Raw genomic sequence first — 12,903 nt, forward strand, 5'->3', positions numbered from 1 at the left:
CATTAGCAACACCAACAACAACAAATCAATATTTGTTGACCAAGACAACATTAATAATAATGCAAGACAACAACTCCCATCATCCCCACATACCAAATACCTTGTACGCAACTCAAAGAAACAAAGTAGAGCTTCAAGGCATGTACTCACCACCGTTCTCACCAACAACTTCAAATCCATGGTTCAAGAGTTCATCAAAATCCCTCCACCCCCCTTCTCACCTTCCTTCTCTCACCGCATCCCTCTTTATCGTTGATTACCATTGAAGGGTTGCGGTAATTATTTTATTGAGTTAAAAATGATGCATTTATTAGCGAAGAATCAATCGTTGACACGCGTTAATCAATATAAATTTTCAACTGTTAATGTCAAAATCTGAGTTCGGGGACCAAAAAGATGATCAAATGCGTGAATAATTTTAAAGGGAGACCAAAATTAAAATTAGAAACAAATAAGGAATCAAATTTACAATTTTGTCTTTTATTTATTTTTTTTATCAAACATTATCAAAGTTTATTGTATTTTTATATTGATTATCAAATTTTTTTAAAATAATAATTATGTAGACTTAGTTCATTGTTTCTAACAATTCACCGTGTTTTTTTTTCATAATTTATTTTTAAAATTACATATTTTTTAAAGTTTGAAAATCAAATTGGTCCAAAATACAAAAACTTGATTACATTTTCTAGGGTATAATTTCTTAAAAAAATACAAAATTTTATTTTAGTCTAATTTTTTATTAATATTTTAGTCCAACTTAATAATCAAAATAACATCTTATATATATATATATATATATATATATATATTAAATTTAAATAAAATCCTAACATAATATAATATACCATCTTAAATTTTTAATATCAACGAAATGATCTAGCTTAATTTTTTCAATCTCTTTTAATTTATTATTTTTAATATTTTTAGTTCTAATTTAAATTTAAATATTTTTTTAAAAATCCTCAATAATTAAAAATAATAATATAACCTAATATAAATGATTTATTATAAATTTAAGATATAATTTATGTATTTAAAAATATTTATTTTATTATGAATTATAAATTTTGATTGTATAAAATAAATACTTATTTATGCTAATTTTAGAAAGCACCTCCCACTCGATTAACCTCTGAATTCACAAAGCTCTAACAATGGCTACACTGAAGACGATCTCAGCAGCACTGAACCTTGTCGATTCCAAGAAAGAGAATCTGAAGAAAGCCTTCGACAATCTGCATTCCCTTCTCTCCCCCCTCCCTCTCTCATGGCTCGACCTCGATTCCCACTTCACCACCCTCCACCACTCCCTCACCCACCGCTTCAACCTCCTCCAATCCCATTCCCAAACCCTAACCCCAATTCCCGACCCACCACCCCACACCCCCCAAGATGTGAACTTTTCGTCAAACCCTACCGACCCATCATCGAATCACGACGAATCATCACCTGGGGTGTCCCTCCAGAACGACGTCGTTCCGGGCCCGGTCACGCCCAGGAACGAATTGGTCGCTTTATGCGAGAAAATGGACGGTGTAGGGTTGATGAATTACGTCAATGACAACTTTCAGGATAGAACCAGGGTTCAGGCGGAGCTTCCCGGCGCGTTTCGGCACGCGCCGGACGCCGGTACGATGGTTCTGGGAGCGTTGGAGGTGTTTCACGGAGAAGGTAGTGAATTGAAGGAATGGGAATTAAGGAGGATTAGGAAGGCTTGCATTGTGCTGTTGAAGCAGTTCAGGGTTGCTGCTCTGAGTGTGAGTGCTGAGGCAAGTGTGAGAGCTAGAGAGTTGGCTTTGGAATGGAAAGAGAGGTTGGTGGGTGATGAGGACAATATGTTTGGAGCTTTGGGGCTTTTGCATTTGATTTGTGCCTTTGGTTTTGTCTCTGAATTCAGCTTGGATGAGCTTGTTGACTTTTCGGTCGCTGCCCCGACTAACGAGGAGGACTTCCCGGAGCTGTGCCGGACGATCGGGTTGACGGAGAGAGTTCCCGGTAAGGATGTTGACGTTTTTTTATGAATTGATGGTGTTTGATATTTTGACTGATTGGAGGATGATACCAATGCTATGTATGTTGTTGGAGTTTAGTATTTCAAAATATAAGGATATAGTTTGAAAGAGAAATGATTCTTGGACCTGAGTTTTGTGCACATATTTTAACTTAGGGTTATTAGAATTGTTGGTATTGATGAATAAGGATAAGAAAGAGAGAAGGGAAGAAATGAATGGTAATGAGAGTTATGCACTTGCTTTGTATGTGCAAGTAACTTGAATTGAAATGGGGCTCTTGTTTAAACTTTTGTTTTCTGTTTTGTAGATACTCCATAAGAAATGATAAAAATAGGAAACAATGTGAAAACAAAAAATATGGTTTGTAAATGATGAATATAAGTAATAAAAAAACACACTAATTGCAGCCTAAAGATATTACTTTTATTGTGTGCAAAGTGAAGTTCGTAAAAGGGCTTCTTGTCTTGGAAGAGATTTGGTAAAATGTTAGGTGTGTAGTGTACCTCCTCCTTTAATGTGTATGTTAGCATCCTCCAAGTTTTAAAAAAGGACAAAAATTTCATTCTTTTAGCTGGAAACAACACAAGTTTCACAGGTAAAAACATAGTTTTATGTTACAACAAAAAAAATTGAAAACTGTAAAATTTGCCTAGTATTTATCTCTCTGTAAAATTTGTATGTTTCCAAATTGAGTAGGTTTTTGTCCATTTAGAGGATGCTAAACTGTATATACAAGGAGGCTAGCATATGCACAATCACACACATGCATGTGGCATGTATGCGAGTGGAGGCACTGGGTGGTGTAGGTTATAGGAACAAGAGTGAATTTTCATTAATTTACGATGATACAAGAGTTTTATCACTTCTATGTTTCTCTGATAATATATTATAGACAAATGATGCTTAATTTATAGTGTTACCCACTTAAAGTAGTTTTCTTGCTAACACAAGGCGTTTGTGGTTTGCAGATATTGTTCAAAAACTTATAGATAAGGACAAACATATTCCGGCTGTCAAGTATATTCTTGAGTTTAATCTTGCTGACAGGATTTCACCTGTTCCTATTTTGAAAGCTTGTGTAGAAGAAGCTAAGAAACTTGGTAAAAGACTTTTCCAGGAAGGAAAGTCATTGGTAAGTGTCACCTTGATTAATAAATCCAATGCATGGTGCCCTAAACCCTATATTTATTAAGGTATTTTTGCAGAATGAGAGTACATCTAGAGAAATTAATACACTGAGAATGGTGATCAAGACTATTGAGAGTTATAAGCTTGAATCTGAGTACCCACTTGCTAGCCTGGAGCAGCATATAGAGCAATTAAAGAGGCAGAAGACAAATAATAAACATGCTGCACCGACTTCTGCTGCAAAGCCTCCTCAGCATAAACAGCAACAGCAACAACAGCAGCAAAAGAGAAATATGCAGAAGCAGCCGCAGCAAACTGGGATCAAGCGTCCTCGAGCATCAGCACCAGTTGGATCTGCAGCTGTCCTCAAGAATGTCAATAATGTCAATTCAACTATACACCACTACCAGCAACATCTTGTCCATCCATCAGGTTTGTTTACAGAGCATCCAAATCCATACATGAGCTTGCCAGCCATGCCATTTGGCATGGTGTCTCCTACCCCAAATGTTCCTCCTTATGCAGGTCCTTCAGCTGGGCCTTATGGTCATGATGGTGTCCCAATGGGTCCCAGCGGCAACCCCAGTCTTGGTGGTTCTCATCTTAGCTCGTCAGAGCCACATGTGCAAGCTGTTGGTTATTATGATAGAGCCTCTACTTATGGTGGGATTGGTCTGCAACATTATTACCAAGCATCTTATTATCCTCAATAGATCAATAATTCACTTAATTTGCCATTACTGAACTGGAGGGTTGATATACTAGTTTTTCCCTGACTTTACATCTTGACTGCTTAGTTATCAAAAGCTAGTTTGCAACTTTGCGCCATTGACCATGATTGTAGGACAAGAAGTAGATTCAGTAATTAAGAATTGTGAGGGAATGCTTACTGTTACAATTTTAATTACTTGAATCACTTCTTAATTGTATCTATAAAATTATTTCTAGGTTAATCATGGTCATGAGTTTTCTCATTCTCTCTTTCTTCTCTATTTCCTAGGCTTTGTTGTTTTGAGTAAGCAATGGGACTTGGACAGCTAAAGTTATCTTGAATATAATCTTTACAAAGTTGTAGTTTCAAGTGTGTATGATGAGTTATTAAACAAGTCTGTTGTTATTCATGTGATTATTTTGGGGGGAAGGAGTTTGTGTCCAATGTCAACAACCTAAATTGTATCCTACTAGTACTAGGTGGGTCTGTTACATGGATCAGTCATCATTGGTTTTTGTTAACTATCAAATTTTCAATAAAACCATATAGAACTAGTCTTTACTAAAGGATTTTCATCATATGGTCTCAAGTGTTCTACAATTGTAGTTGATTTTCTGTTTATTCCATATCATGAAAGATTCAAAAAGTTTTCATTGGCTGTTGGCAAATGCCTATTACAACCCATGTGAAGTTTGATAAAACAGGCAATTTTTTTATGTCCCAGTCTGAAAAATTGAATGAAGGCCATCATATTTAGAGGCTTTTATTGTTAATCTTGACATTGGATGAAAAATTGAAAGAAGGCCATCAAACTCTACTATCCCAAAATCTCACTTTTTTAATGTGAAATGTTTTAATCCAAAAACATTTTAGCTCTAACATTAGGCTTGGGGGAATTGCATTGATTAAAAAATCATAATGCACTATCCATATTGGATGGCAAAGGCCAGATGCATTATACTGTAATTTTTCCATTAATTTTATCTTTCTACTCATGTCTTTTCTTTATTCTTTTCATCATCAGTCTTATTTATCAGAATTCTCTTACAAGACTAATATGTAGTGCGGATTCTCGTCTCTTGTTTCTCTGCTTTGGCTATTTAATAGTCTTGTATAAAATTCAAAACCAACTTGACATTGTATACAATTGCATTTGTATTCTACTTTTTTGTATCATGTGTTTACTTCACAGCTTTTAATGGTGAAGGGTCCTTGTTATGTCTCATGGTTTGTACTGTACGAACTGTCTCATTGTCTATCAACAATTTAATTGCTGGCATCAAACATAAATTTATGGGTTGCTTCTTTTTGACTAAAACTAATTCAAATTGAGCCACTTGTAACTTTTGTATTTTGTAGTGGTAGATGAATTGATATTAGTTGTCTTCGATGCTGGGGATATGTAGTTGGATCATGATATGTGCGCTTTTTTTTTTTAAGAATGATTTTTGAGCAAAACACGTTATGCATGCTTTGGTCTATAATTGTTGAGGTATCTTTTTTGTGAAAAACAGCCCAAATTGGGACCTGTGCGGGTTCCCATCGGTCATAAATTGATAAACCATGGGCTGGCAGTGGCAACCCTTGATTTTGAATCCTTAGGAAGTGACATGAAAAGGTAGAAAGAAATAAACTAAAGTATCACTCAAGCTGATGAAACCCGTAAAGAACATCAATGACGATAAATAGAGAAAATTTTACTATCAAGGTTGATAAGAATGATTATGATTACTTAAGAAAGTGGGTATGGTTCTTATATTCTCTAGTTTATTTTTTTTTATGCACTGTTGTCAATGTATTTTTTTAGACTCAATCAGAAATGATCTTTGGTATGATTTTTAAAATAGTTATTGTAAAAGTAGCAAACTTATCATACATGTCAATTTGTAATTGAATAATAGTATAAAAAAATTTTACATTAAAAAAGTTATTGACTTTTGTCTTGATGAATACTACTAGTGCTCTGTTGTTATCAATTTCTGCACAAGTTGTTTTTGTTAGTCTTACGTTGAAGCTATAATCATTTATTTGAGGTGCTTCTAACTGGAGGAAGTTACTAGTAGATTATTTAAAAGATATGGCTCGAGTTTTACACTACTTAGAAAGTTAATGTATTGGAGAAACATGTCACTGTTCTACCTATGAAGTGATTTTTTACCTATGAAAGGATTTGTATGTATTACTACTTGTTGTATAGATTGTGCCACCTTTTCAAAAACCACAACCTTTTTTCCTGTGATGTAACCTGTGAGAGACCTTGTTTTCATTGTGTGGAAAAATGCTTATTCCACATTGATTGTTGTGACATATTCTCAATGTGTTCCACAAAATTTTATAAGTGAGAGCTGAGAATTTCATTCATTCAGACGAAAATGGACAAGTTATCTATAAAAAAATGAATGGCTTATCACCAACTTTTAGTAATTGGGAATGAATTGCTTCACGACATTTAAAGTCACAGTTATTTATGTATTTGACGTAATTAGACATTTCCCTACAATCGCCATGACAACATAATATAAACTATGGATATTTTAAAAATGTATTGGGACCGAACATGCATTCATGGCGACAATCTTCCTCTACACTCAATATATTGCGGCATACAATTATGAAAGAAAATTGATTATTACGACCTATCAATAATGTTTCAATCTCTTAATAATGTACTGACATGTTAGTGGATCAGATCACATCTAAAAACTCATCTTAGATAAAGGTAGAATGTTGAGTCGTTCAAAAATTTATTGTATAAGAAAAGATGGGCTGATATATTCATCGACAACATTATTGAATTATTGAAATTCAGTTTTACCTAACTGGCTGAAGATGATTAAACTATTATAAAAAAAAGGTTTAGTATGTTTATGATTAGATTTAAAATTGTATATATAATTTGTTCATTTGTTGGAAGTTTATAGTTTATTCACCTAAGTCTAGGTTAGATCATGCTCATAAATTAAAGGTAGGTCAATGCTATTTTTCTTTACTTTTATCTTTACATTAACCTTCTTTATTTATTATTTGAAATCTATTACTCTAACACTCCTATATATTACATTGACATTTTCTTTTATCCAAAAAATGCATTACACCATCTATCTCTATAATAAGAATTGTTGTAAATTTCAAATTTTGAAATTAAAAAACAAATTCAAATTATGCTTGATTAATATTACAATATTTTCAAAATTCAGTTAATCTAAAAAAGAAAGATAAGACATGCGTCGAGACTTAAAATTTAACTCAAATTAAAATTAAATTAAGAAATAATAATTAAAAGGAATAAAAATTATAAATACAAATAATTATTTTGCACTGTTAATGTAAAATGTTTTATATCATCAACCAATTACAAATAACTGATATGATTGTAAATATAGTTATTTAAATGTAAATAAATTTATGATACAAAATAATATGTAATTGGATGATAGTATAAAAAAATATTTTAATTAAATTTCAGATAAAATTAATTAATCAATGTAAGAGAAGTTACATGGCTAAGTAATGACGACAGTGAAATTTGATTAGGACCTCATGCAAGCTACCTTAACCCCTACCAATTAGACTATAACTTTTTACTTTACTATCTAATACAAATCTCTTACTATAAGAGTTAAAAATCTAATTTGATGATATATAATTTGGCTTGCAGTTTGATCAAACTTCAAATAATACGTTTAGTTTGATTCAGGCTCTCTATCTATTCAAGTCACGGTTGAATTTACCTCTATAGAATTGCAATATGTGATAATGCTTTTAGCATATCACATTTCTTTATAATATGACATCAAATTCCTGCAATAAAAGTTCCATTAATATGATATTTTATTGATCTTACATATTCAGTGCAAATAAGCTTTTAAATAAAACAAGACAATTTGCAGGTAGTTTAGCACTATTATGGTACATGAGTGATTCATGCTTTAAGTTTATTAAATAGTAATATAGAAAAGACCGGAGGGAGGGAGAGAGAATGGAGGCAACTCTGGATAAAATATAATGTATAATATGCAATTACATTGAATGTGACACATTTTAATATTAGTACAATTCATCAAGGAAGAAAAGAGGTACCCTCATACCCTATTAAAAAAAGTGGTAAAGAATTAGAATAGAAAGCAGAACTATACTCTAACCACTTCTCAAGCCGTTAAAGGCTTAGATTTTCGGTTGTTTTCCTTTATCTTCGCCTAATCATAGGCATAAGTACACCCTTCTTTTTCATTTTCTCTCTCAGGTAATACATAGCTTAGCTTACCCTTTCCTAGACCATGTTTTATTAAAGCCTGTAAACCATTATATTAATGTGGACCAAAAATTATTTTCTTAACCACTTTTTGACAACTTGCTATTTTCTCCATGATCAATAAATAAGTGATTCAAAAGGGTGATGAGACCAACATATCAAAACTTACTCTTTCCAATTTTTTATGGTATATCCATCCAAACTGCCAACATTCCATTATTTATTGTGACAGAAGGTTGAATTAATATCCAAATTTAAAAGGAGGGGTAAAAAATTTCCCCATATAGATGCGATAAAAATTGTAGAGATAGATTACACGGGTATTTTTTGTGTTTTTTTTTTAAAATTGGATTCGACATCTCTTCTTTTTAGCATCCTACAAAAAATTCCTTAATTATTTAGTTTACGTTACATTGAAGTCTCCTCCCTCCTAAATACAGTTTAATAATTTAATAAAAAGTAAGCACATGTTCATTACACCCTCATCTTCTTCCTCAAATTTGCATCCCCTGTGTTTTTTCAAGTTTACTCGACACTCCTCCTTTCTTGCACCCTACAGAAAACTTCTTAATTGTTTAACTTACATTATACTTAGACTATCTTCCTCTTAAACACCGTTTAATAATTTAACAGAAAGTAAACACATATTGATCACATGACTTTTAATAAAAATTTAAGTCTAAAATACTCTCATCTTCTTCATCTTAACTCCATAAAAGACATGACATCATTTTCAACCCGAAAATATTTTAACACTTATCATTCTTTTTTTTTTCTCTAATTGAACGTGAACCTAATATTTTGTTGGACATGGACCCACCTTGTTGATACAAATGTGTTAACACCCTTCCTTTTTCTTCTTCTTCTTTTTAGTTCAGTTTTTTTGATACGTGTTGGGTCGTTTGGTTGTTGTGTTTTTTTTGAGCATGTTCCCAACAATGCCTATTGATTAAATATGATCATTTGTTTCAAATTTTAATGTTTTGCTCCTACATTTGTGTTTTTAACTCCTTTCTTTGAAATGTTTATTTTTTATGGTTAGGTGTTTGATATAGTGTCTTAGTTAAGAGCTGTATTTTCTTCAAGTGTTAACAACAATGAAGTAAGAGTCAAATATTAAAGGAAAAATTGTTATTGCCTTAAGAAATGTATGTTATGGTCAATTATTAATTTGTTATTGAATATTTAACAAAGATGTTAAGACAATTTTCATTTGCTCATATATTTCAGTTGAAGTTAGGTAACGATGTTAACAAAAAAGAAGTAAAAGTAAAAAAGGGAGGGGTATCGAGTGCAATTTGAGAAAAACACAGGGGGCGCAAGTATAACAAAGATGTTAAGACAATTTTATCCGCTCACATATTTTAATTGACGTTAATTAACGATGTTAATAGAAGATAAGTAAAAATAATATAAAAAAATGGATATCTGATGCAACTTGAGAAAAATACCGAAGATATAAATATAATTTACTCAAATTATAATTAATGTCCACTGTTCCAACTTCATTGTTTCTCTCTAAACCCCACCAAAAGCATCCTGAATTGCTATAGTGAACAAGTTTTGGTTCAGTGCATTTAATCAACTTCCAACTTCACTCATGGGTCACTTGTTTGTAAGTTGTAACACTTATCATACAAGGGAGTGCCGACGATAATATAGCTTGGTTGATTTGATTTGTAGTCTAGAGACCAAATTTCAAATAACATAGACAACAAATATAAAAAAAAAATTATGAACAAACCTCCAATCTTTTAAATAATATTTTCTCTTCTCAGTGTTCCCTAAAGTAATGAAATTATATTAATAATCATTCAAGTATTGAATATTCATTTGTTTAGTCCTTAAATTAATATATTTTTACTAAAGTTCAGGGACTGATTTAAAAGATGTTTCAATATTTGAAGAATTACTTAATATTATATTTAATACTTGGAAGATTTTTTATATATGTATTTTTATTTTTGAAACTACTTAGGAGGGAGAGTAATACTTTAGGATGAAATTGAGGTTTTGTTAAAAAGAATATAGAACGAATAAACAAATAACAAAGAAAACAATCATGCATTAAGATCTGATTGCTTGAGCTTGACCCTCCTACCCATGGTGATAAATTATTTGAATCTATCCCTTTGTGGAACCAATTTTGGTGTGGCCTTAACTTCCAACTTGCAGAAAGGGATTTGATTTGCTCTTCTACACCAATCACTCAAACTCTTTTTTGTGTGGTAAAGAGTAACATAGAGTTGGTACTTGGCACACCACTTTTCCCTTTCAAATCTTACCTAGCCCAGAAAATCAGATAATCAAAAGAACAAATTTTTTATTTCTCGAAAGATATTAAGAAGAGCTAGCAACAACAACAAAAGAGAAAAGAAAAGATTAAGAATCATTTTGTTATGAAATCTTTGTCCAATAGTGAAACCATTCCTTGACAAAATCATCTACCACATTACTTTTTAAAAAGTCTAAATTTCAATCCACACATTTCCTTCTCTTTCATATCAAACTAATGTTACAAAAATCCTACATTTTCATATTTAAAGTTGAGTTTAATAACTATACATTTTTATTTTGTGATTCAAAATAAATTATCATTTAAATTATTTTAAAAATTAACAAACTTACCATACATAATAAATTATGATGAGATAGTTATGTAAATTTTTTTACACTATCATTCCATAATTCCTTTTTTCTTTAAAGTTATATCATTTTTTTCCGTTAAAGTATAGTTAATGTTTTTAAAAATGTTTTATAATTATAGTTTTCCACCGCAATTGTATACTTTGAACTAAATATGGAATAATAAGAAATTCATTTTTCTTGAATTAAGTTGTAATTTCTGAAGAAAACTTTATCTTCTTGAATAGATTGTTCAACTCAATTTAAATTAATTCAGGTTTAAAATATTTTATTCATAAATATAAGATATGACCTGTACCAAGCACTAATGAATCACACAATATTTATTTTTTACTTTTTTTTGGAAAAAAATTTAAATTTTTATTCTCTTTTAATTTTATTTGTCTATTTTTGGATGGAATAATATTTTTTTTGTTTATCTGTCCATTTAAAAGTTCAAGCAATATTCTGTCAAAAAATGTTCAAGAAATATATTAATTATTATCTTTTTTTGTTTAAATTATGCTTTTAATTATACTCTGATTTCATAATTCTTAAATATTTCATACACTTATCGTAAGTGAAAAAATAGTACTGATAAAAAACATATTAGAAAATTATTAATTATATTTTGCATGCTTAATATAAAGAATAACATTATTTATATTCATCAACTTATACCATTATATGTTCTATCTTCCAAAATAGACATATAAAAGAGAGACAAAAATTATCTGATGATTTTTATATTTATAATCAACTAAATAATACAATCAATGCACATTAATTTTTTTTAAAATTCATAAAATCATATATGTAGTATGTTATCCTAAATACAATTAATGCACAATAATTCTACTTTAAGTCCTTCTGATAATAAACAATAAGTGCAGTTTTTTTCCCTAAAAATTAGAAATATAGTTTTTGGATATGTTTCTCTAGTTTTTAACTTTTTTAATTAACTAAAAAATTCATTTGGTTCCGTAAATAATTTTTTTTAGCAGCTGTTCAGTTGTTTCTAATGTTTTTTTTTAAAGTTATTTCAAGTAACATTCTTTAAAATGCTAACTTTTAACTTTTAATTTTTTTTTATATCTTCTTCTATTTTTATCCTTAATATATTTATCAAAGTTCTTGTTATTTTTAAATAAATCATATTTTTATTATTTTCAGTCATTTTACACTTTCTACTTACTTCAAAAATTAATTTTACTTAACACTTATAATTTAATAAACTAATTTTTTTATCTTTCAGTTATCATCTTTCAACTTTTAACTTTGAGCTTAATTTTTTAGTTTTTGACTCACTTTTCTACTATAACTAGTTTTTCAGTTAATTTTACCTAATATATATATAAAGAGAAATATTAGAATTATAGACTAATTTTTAATATATTAATTGCTAATATATTTTATTATACTTTTAAAGAATATCTTATGAATTATGAATAACATTAAATATAATTATTACTTGTAATATTTAAAGCTATTTTAAATATTTTTTTAGTTCTTATCATTTATATTTTTTATTTTATTTTATTTTCTTTAGTTTTAGTCCTAACAAATTATTACTTTACTTGTATCATTTGTTGTAGGATCTTAAACTCTATTATGAAAAGAAAAATGTTCTTGATACATTTTTTAATATACTCTTTCAAAAAGCATTTTTTATACCACCAAATACGTAAATTTATTGGTGTGAAATGATTTCGGTCTAACCAAATGTGTAGCATTAGAGTCTTGTTTTTAATGAAAAAAACTTGTGACTTAGAAAAAAATATATTTATTATCATTAATTAAAAATCATTAAAAATTACAGAATCACACGTGTGCTTCATCAAATAAAAAAAAGTACTAAGATACATCAATCTGTGTATCTTTTTCCATGTAGTAATATTTTACTACCTCTATCCTAAAATAAGTATATGATTTGATAAAAAAATATTCTAAAATAAGTATTATATTTATCTTTTAAATATAACATTATTTGGTTTCATCAATATTTATAATCAATATTATTTTTGAATTTAATATTAATATTATTCTCATTTATTTATTTAATAAGATTAATTTTATCTAACACAATCTTTTGATCAATATTAATTAAAATTTATTAAAAATTACAAAATTTAGTTAATCTCTTATTCTCATTACTCCTTTATATATATATA

General features: G+C 29.6%; 1 protein-coding gene across 1 annotated transcript; it reads left to right on the forward strand.

Moving 5' to 3' along the window:
- Positions 1-1,110: 1,110 nt before the first annotated feature.
- LOC100818664 (FRIGIDA-like protein 1) lies at positions 1,111-4,424 on the forward strand. The gene is made up of 3 exons (XM_003530735.5): positions 1,111-1,998; positions 2,984-3,147; positions 3,221-4,424. Exons 1-3 carry the CDS (start codon positions 1,158-1,160, stop codon positions 3,854-3,856), a joined length of 1,641 nt encoding a protein of 546 aa, XP_003530783.1. The 5' UTR covers positions 1,111-1,157; the 3' UTR covers positions 3,857-4,424.
- The last annotated feature ends 8,479 nt before the right edge of the window (positions 4,425-12,903 follow it).

This window comes from Glycine max, chromosome 8, assembly GCF_000004515.6.
Source record: "Glycine max cultivar Williams 82 chromosome 8, Glycine_max_v4.0, whole genome shotgun sequence".
Classification (NCBI taxonomy): domain Eukaryota; kingdom Viridiplantae; phylum Streptophyta; class Magnoliopsida; order Fabales; family Fabaceae; genus Glycine; species Glycine max.

Bases quoted from the DNA above. Each gene is read 5' to 3' on its own strand.
- LOC100818664 (XM_003530735.5), top strand. From the start codon at position 1,158: ATGGCTACACTGAAGACGATCTCAGCAGCACTGAACCTTGTCGATTCC. The intron at 1,999-2,983 runs GTAAGGATGTTG...TGTGGTTTGCAG, and splicing joins GTTGACGGAGAGAGTTCCCG to ATATTGTTCAAAAACTTATA. The intron at 3,148-3,220 runs GTAAGTGTCACC...GTATTTTTGCAG, and splicing joins TCCAGGAAGGAAAGTCATTG to AATGAGAGTACATCTAGAGA.